Source organism: Semicossyphus pulcher, unplaced genomic scaffold, assembly GCF_022749685.1.
Source record: "Semicossyphus pulcher isolate SPU_LCO1_2020_fin unplaced genomic scaffold, fSemPul1.0.p SCAF_27, whole genome shotgun sequence".
Classification (NCBI taxonomy): domain Eukaryota; kingdom Metazoa; phylum Chordata; class Actinopteri; order Labriformes; family Labridae; genus Semicossyphus; species Semicossyphus pulcher.
This window is the reverse complement of record NW_027211701.1, coordinates 865,001-872,500: the sequence shown is the minus strand read 5'-3', so window position 1 is coordinate 872,500 and position 7,500 is coordinate 865,001. Positions and strand designations below refer to the sequence as shown.

At 44.2% G+C, this 7,500-nt stretch overlaps 2 protein-coding genes across 3 annotated transcripts in view; one reads left to right on the top strand and one right to left on the bottom strand.

Moving 5' to 3' along the window:
* Nucleotides 1–4,272, bottom strand: part of LOC138604821 (zinc finger protein 709-like) — a 5,491-nt gene extending 1,219 nt beyond the window's left edge. The window contains exons 1-2 of one of the 2 annotated variants that reach the window (XM_069676825.1): nucleotides 4,245–4,272; nucleotides 2,489–2,545 (exon numbers count right to left, since the gene is read on the bottom strand). In XM_069676825.1, coding sequence (XP_069532926.1) covers nucleotides 2,489–2,506 — 18 coding nt within the window. In that variant the 5' untranslated portion in view covers nucleotides 2,507–2,545; nucleotides 4,245–4,272. Of the gene's footprint in view, nucleotides 1–2,488; nucleotides 2,585–4,244 lie in introns of those variants that run through there. The other variant, XM_069676824.1, reaches the window with a different exon arrangement.
* Nucleotides 1–7,500, top strand: part of LOC138604829 (deoxycytidylate deaminase-like) — a 115,312-nt gene that overhangs the window by 44,625 nt on the left and 63,187 nt on the right. The window lies entirely within an intron of this gene.

Genomic DNA, 7,500 nt, shown 5'->3' with positions numbered 1-7,500 from the left:
AACACACACACAGATAAGGAGACCAGACACTATGGAGCTTCCTGTGTCAGAGCACAACCTCATCACAGTCATGGTATATTGTCCGAGAACAGTGAAGTTTTAAAGGCTTAAATATTTATCTGTCAAATATTCAAAGACGACAAAATGAAAACCAGAAGTGGTCGTACAATCTTCACTTCAGAAACCTGCTGACACAAAGTCCTGCGGGGTCCTGGTGCGCTCAGAGCTCGCTGCCTGCAAATAATAAACACAAGGACTGCTGCTACCGCTCGGTGACACTCCACAGTGTTGTCTTAGCTGTCACTTCTAACCTTAGCTGTCACTTCTAACCTTAGCTGTCACTGCTAACCTTAGCTGTCACTGCTAACCTTAGCTGTCACTTCTAACCTTAGCTGTCACTTCTAACCTTAGCTGTCACGGCTAACCTTAGCTGTCATGGCTAACCTTAGCTGTCACTTCTAAGCTTAGCTGTCACGGCTAACCTTAGCTGTCATGGCTAACCTTAGCTGTCCCTGACTGCACTACAGAGGTGCTACTACAAATGGCTGATGACACAGTTGTGCTCAGATACCATCGGACATAAAATACTAATAATAAAAGCACATGCTGTCACGTCACATACACTTCAGGCTGTACAGATTTTATGAAGCATTTTAAAATACTCTTTAATCTTTGGTCCTGGAAGTGTTGGCAGCAGGGTGGGCGAAAATGTATATCACAGTATTTCATTTCCACACCTGGTTCAGCGAATACAAACAGACCTGTGGGCTGCAGCTGGGCTACTCGTCTTCTACCGTTTCTAACGGTGTTCAAATGTGTGTTTAAGCAGCGTGTGCAGCCCCGCGACCGGAAGTGACACGCACGCACACTCTGCATGCAGAGCGTCAGGTCTCTGTGTGCTCTGCAGAAGAGATGCACTGTGGGATATCAGACAGACTTTTCCTGTAGATAAGTTTTGGAAAACGTGCACAAAAATCAAAACATATGTGTTCATCACGGTATTGCTGGTATTGCAAATCCATATCATGGCAGAACGTGACACCGGTGACGGTGTGAAACCGGTACACCGCACAGCGCTAGTTGGAAGCAGGAACAATGGGCAGGTGTAAGGACGTGAGCGACTTCCACCAGGACCAAACTGTGATAGACGACAGAGCGTCTCCAAACCTGCAGCTGTGTGGGGTGTTCTCGCTCATATCAGGTGGTGATGTCATCATGTTTTCTTGTGTTTAATTAACAGAATCTACTTTATTTACATCAGAGAGACTTTCAAAATAAGAGCCAAGAAAGAAGAAACTTTATGTCAGCATCCGTGATGTATTTCATCATGTTTACTGTGTGTATGGAGCATCGATGGAATAACAGAAGCATCTGATCGGTCAATAGTCACAATTACAGCCTATTAGGAACACACCTGTGTTTAAATGGGGGCTAGTCTGTACTGGGCTGTTTGCACCGAAAACAAGACTTCAGAAATCAGAGCTCTCCTTAAAGTCTGGTTCATGCTCAGGAGGTGTTTACGTACGACTGTCAGTCCAACGAAGACGGATGTCTCAACCCTCAGGGCTGAACAGACGGTGACCCTAAAGGTTAAACTGAACCCAAGCAGCCTCAAGTTTGAGGTGCGGCTGCTGGAGAAGGGACGAGTGCACTTCAGGAAACTGACAGGAAGGTGACGACTATCTGAACATACAAAGTCTTGAGCCAGCCCGGTCCTAACAGGTACGTCACACCTCCAGGAAGTCTGGTTTAGTCACAAAAAGTAAAAAAATATACATATCTCGTCTATTATTATGAAATTCTCTCTCATGGAAATAAAGTGGACATTTTATTGTGTTAACACAGGAATTGTATGACAACATGAAATAAGGGGTTTGAAACACCTGCACAGGTGTTTTTGGGCCGGAGATACACTCCCTTTTTAACCCTGCGTTCTCGTAGACAACCGTATGAACCTTACTGTTCACATACCTGTCTCTGCACTGTGCGTGTTACTGGAGGACACCTCTAGAGGGCACCAGAGAGCTCAGGCTGTATGCAGCTGCCGTATGTGCAGGATGTAAACAACAGACATGGAGACACTGGAGGAGGTTACTGTGATGTTCTCTCTGAGATCACAACAGAACAAGAGTCTGCACCGTCCCCGCTCCGTCTCTCCAACATGATCCTCCTACACGGACGTAACGGTCCCGGACCGAACAGCAGACTTGGTCTATCAGCTCGTCTTCAGAACTTTCTGCCATTGTTGTCTCTGCTGCTGTGTCGACCCTGTCACACCCCCTCTGCCTCTACACTGCCCCTACTGCTCATGTGCACACTGCATCTCGTGTAGCGTTAAATGTGTAGTTAAAAACAAGTATATCTCTGGCCTTACACCTGCAGAGGTGTCTTACACCTGCAGAGGTGTATTGAAATGTATGACCTCAGCTGAATGTGACGGTGTTGTAGGGTCATGACTAAAAACTGCAGTGTTTGTGTTTGACCTCACCTCTTCTGAAGAGCTCATCTCACCGGCTTTGATTTGAAGTTATGTCCTCGCTTCACTCTGAAATCATCAGACAGAGACAAACAGGTGAGAGCAGGAACACACTGACACGTGTCTGACACTGACGCTGAGAGTGACTGCGGTTTGTTAGGCACACCTAGCTAAAACTTTTGCAGGTGATAAACCTGTCCTGCAGTGAGCTCAGCCTCTCTGAAGGCAGGACAGCGTCTGCTCCCTCTGAAATACGGAGCCGTCACCACATTCATCCAACGTCCACATAACACACAGGAAGGCAGCGTTATAATAAAACTTTCGTGTTACTGAAATCAGAATAACTTGATGCATAAATGCGTGAAGAAGCTGAATTAACATCCCTTCTGTTGATCTGTTAACTGTGGAGTGAAGACATAAAGGGATTTGGTCACTTGTCAGTAGTGAGCAACAGGAGTGCATCCTGTATCACTGATTTATCTGTGGATATGTACCCTCATTTTATCTAACTGCACCAATATCAATAGTTAAAAACAAAATGAAGGTGCATCGCCTTCGTTTCTCTTCAGCTCTTTAAAACGTTCCCTGACGCAGACTCCGTCCGTCTCTCTGACACGCTCACACCGGCCGTATGTGCCTCTGCACTGTTCTCTCAGTGGTAGTTCAGCCGGCTTCAATGACAGCTGTGTTTGGTTCAGTATGAGACATGAATAAATGGAGACAAGGAGACGGATCGTTCTCTCAGAGACTCGTCGTCCACCTGGAGTCAGCGTCTGTGAGAGCTCGCTGTGAAGTTAAGCTTCCCCTCGCACCGCGCCGTCTGACTCCACGAGATAATTCATCTTTTTATTAAGTTTTCATTATAATGTGAAATTGTTTTGTTCTATAAAACAACTTCATGTGCCATAAATTACTTTTCAATATCAGGGGCTACATTGATAGAGTGCATTATCATGTGTTAGCACCATGTGCTAACAAGCATAGCACTTTATTACTTTTCATTATTACCATGCAAAATGTGTTAAATATCATGTTCGGCCTTTACATTCATCATCCGATGAAATTATTAAAGTTATTTATTATGTTTTATTACGTCTCATCATCACTGATACTCCCGTCAGGGCAGATGCCACTACTACTTAATTTAAATAACTAATATCTTCATACTTCTATTGCTATTATGATGTCTCTGTCTCTTTGAACTTAACACATTTTTACTTTACTATATTTGAGTTGTTATTTTTGTACTACTCTTATTATTTTTAAATGTAATTTTGGAGCACTTGGGCACAAGAATTCTAATCTATTGTAGTCTTCTCCTCTCTCTGTCTTTGTACACAAGTACATACAGAGAAGTCTTTCGTCTTTACTTTATCCAGCTCCCTTCGTGTGTCTGTATTTCTCCTCTTCTTATTTGCTCACTGTTAGTCTGTTGGTTGTTGTACAGCTGTCCTGTTTGTTCAAACAAAGCCATTAACAACTCTGACAGAAAGTTTATAACATTACAAACAGTCTTGTGACAGATCATGGACACTTGATAGTTTTCACACACTTAGAGGACATTTTACCGTTTAAAAACAGTCACATGACCCTCAGCAGGTGAAGTGTGTTTTTCTTACCTTCACCTGCTGACCCAAACTATCACCTCACCTCACGTTGTCTGACTGGGGAACCGACTACGACCCTACACCGGCCCAGCGGCTCACAACCAAGCTAACAAGCTAACACAGGTTAGCAGCGCGAAGCCGGAAGAAACGTCATAACTCACAGCTTTCACCTTTACACGCAGGGTGCTGACAGTAACTGTTGAAACATCCGCAGACAAACAAAAGGAGAGAAAGAGACACCTTTTCCCTCCCACTGTCTCTCTTCTGCTAATGTTGCCACGCAGATGCCGCCATCTTGGACCCTGACGGCAGCTCTTCTTCTCTGCGGTAAACCGGCAGCTTACGTCTCCAGTGTAACTTTACTGACACCTGCTGGAGGCAGAGGGCTCCTACATAGTCTTTTCCCATCAGCCCTGTTCTCTTTGTGTCCACCTAGCGATGGTACAAGGACACACTTCATTTCCTCCAAGTACAGATACTTAAATACTTACATCAATTAAAAAAACAGGCTTACAAGGCGCCATTATGTGGGGAAAATACAGAAATCAAAATAGTCTCATTGAATTGAATGTTTGATTTCTTTATTTAAAACATGTTGGTGGTCGAGATCGAGATTGAGGGCTTGGCCGTGGTCGTGTTTGCAGAGAGCGATGTAACGTCTGTCTGTGGTTAAAACAATCATCTTCCTCTGTAACAAAAAGGTCTATCTCTGTAGGGATCCTTTCTGTCATGTTGTCACACACTTAGAATAACAATCTGAGCCTGTCAGTGGAAACAACAAGAACTTTTAGTGGACGACCTTTGACCCATCAAGGATTATGTTGCAGCCATTACAGCCTGTTTCAATCAATCAATCAATCAAAGACGCTGTACAAACAGAGCAGGTCTCGACCGACTCTTTATGTTATTTAGAGAGAGGCCCAACATGAATCACCATGAGCAGCTCTTAGCAACATTCAGCACAGAGACAGAAACACTTCCTTTCACAGGCAGAAACCTCGAGCAGAACCAGACTCATGTTGGACATCTGAGGGGACTGGACGGGCCGAGAGGGAGGACATGATAGAGACAGGCAGACAGAGCAACAACAACATACATCCTTGCTACATCATCAACAACAGATAATACTTATGGTTACAAAGCAGATAATAATGGTACAAATGTGTGTTTCACTGCTGTTGTCTTCTGTCTGTACGTGTGTTTAAGCTTGAGAACAGCAGAATTCCCCTCTCAGGTCAGGAGCAGGCTGCTGGTTAAAGGTCACAGTCTGTCTCTGAAGGTTTGGAACAGGTCGCTAACATAGCTTATAAAAGAAAGGTGAGGTAAAGTCATCTTCAGTTTGTGACACAGATCATGAAACCGTCTCTGAGAAGTCACATGTCTTGTGCTCATAATGGGCACATACAGTGGCTTGCATAAGTATTCATACCCCTTGAACTTTTCCACATTTTGTCACGTTACGACCACAAACATAAATATATTTTATTGGAATGTACTGTGAAAGACCAACACAAAGTGGCACACAATTGTGAAGTGGAAAGAAAATTATACATGATTTTAATTTTTTTTACAAATAAAAAACTGAAAAGTGCGGTGTGCAAAAGTATTCAGCCCCCATTTCTCTGAGTGCAACCAATTGCCTTCAGAAGTTGCCTGATGATTGCTGAATGATCGAATGTTGACCTAATGACTAAAGAGAGTCCACCTGTGTGTAATCTAATCTCAGTACAAATACAGCTGTTCTGTGACGGCCTCAGAGGTTTGTTAAGAGAATATTGGGGAGCAAACAGCATCATGAAGTCCAAGGAACACACCAGACAGGTCAGGGATAAAGTTGTGGAGAAGTTTAAAGCAGGGTTAGGCTACAAAAACATTTCCCAAGCTTTGAACATCTCACGGAGCACTGTTCAATCCATCATCCGAAAATGGAAAGAGTATGGCACAACTGCAAACCTACCAAGACACGGCCGTCCACCTAAACTTACAGGCCGAACAAGCAGAGCACTGATCAGAGATGCAGCCAAGATGCCCATGGTGACTCTGGACGAACTGCAGAGATCCACAGCTCAGGTGGGGGAATCTGTCCACCGGACAACTATTAGTCGTGCACTGCACACATCTGGCCTTTATGGAAGAGTGGCAAGAAGAAAGCCATTGTAAAAAAAAAAACCATAAGAAGTCCCGTTTGCAGTTTGCCAGAAGCCATGTGGGGGACACAGCAAACATATGGAAGAAGGTGCTCTGGTCAGATGAGACCAAAATTGAACTTTTTGGCCTAAATGCAAAAAGCTATGTGTGGCGGAAAAGTAACACTGCACATCACTCTGAACACACCATCCCCACTGTCAAACATGGTGGTGGCAGCATCGTGCTCTGGGGGTGCTTCTCTTCAGCAGGGACAGGGAAGATGGTCAGGGTTGATGGAAAGATGGATGGAGCCAAATAAAGGGCAATCTTGGAAGAAAACCTGTTGGAGTCTGCAAAAGACTTGGGAGTGGGGCGGAGGTTCACCTTCCAGCAAGACAACGACTTTAAACATGAAGCCAGGGCTACAATAGAATGGTTTCAAATAAAACATATTCATGTGTTAGAATGGCCCAGTCAAAGTCCAGACCTAAATCCAATTGAGAATCTGTGGCAAGATCTGAAAACTGCCGTTCACAAACGCTCTCCATCTAATCTGACTGAGCTTGAGCTGTTTTGCAAAGAAGAATGGGCAAAAATTTCAGTCTCTAGATGTGCAAAGCTGGTAGAGAGATACCCCAAGAGACTTGCAACTGTAATTGCAGCAAAAGGCGGTTCCACAAAGTATTGTACACACCGCACTTTTCAGTTTTTTATTTGTAAAAAAAATGTAAAATCATGTATAATTTTCTTTCCACTTCACAATTGTGTGCCACTTTGTGTTGGTCTTTCACAGTAAATTCCAATAAAATATATTTATGTTTGTGGTCGTAACGTGACAAAATGTGGAAAAGTTCAAGGGGTATGAATACTTATGCAAGCCACTGTATGCAGCCATGTTCCACAGAACACACTAAGGGAACAGAGAGAGGCACGCACACGCACACGCACGCACACACACACACACACGCACACGCGCACACGCACACACACACACACACGCACACACACACACACACGCACACACGCACACACACACACACACACACACACACACACACACACACACACACACACACCGTGGGTGGAGGATGTGGGTTTTTTCAGTGCCACACAGGAAATAACAGCTTTCAGCTACCTGTCTTTATTTAAGAGGAGCTGCAGTGAGCCGGAGGTGCGCTAAAGGTCATCTCCTGCTGTTTTCATGTTCACACATCACAGCCTCCTTCACCCTTATAACGTCTGGGACATGTTCGTGCCATATTAACCCTAATATCAAAGTGTGTGTGCTTT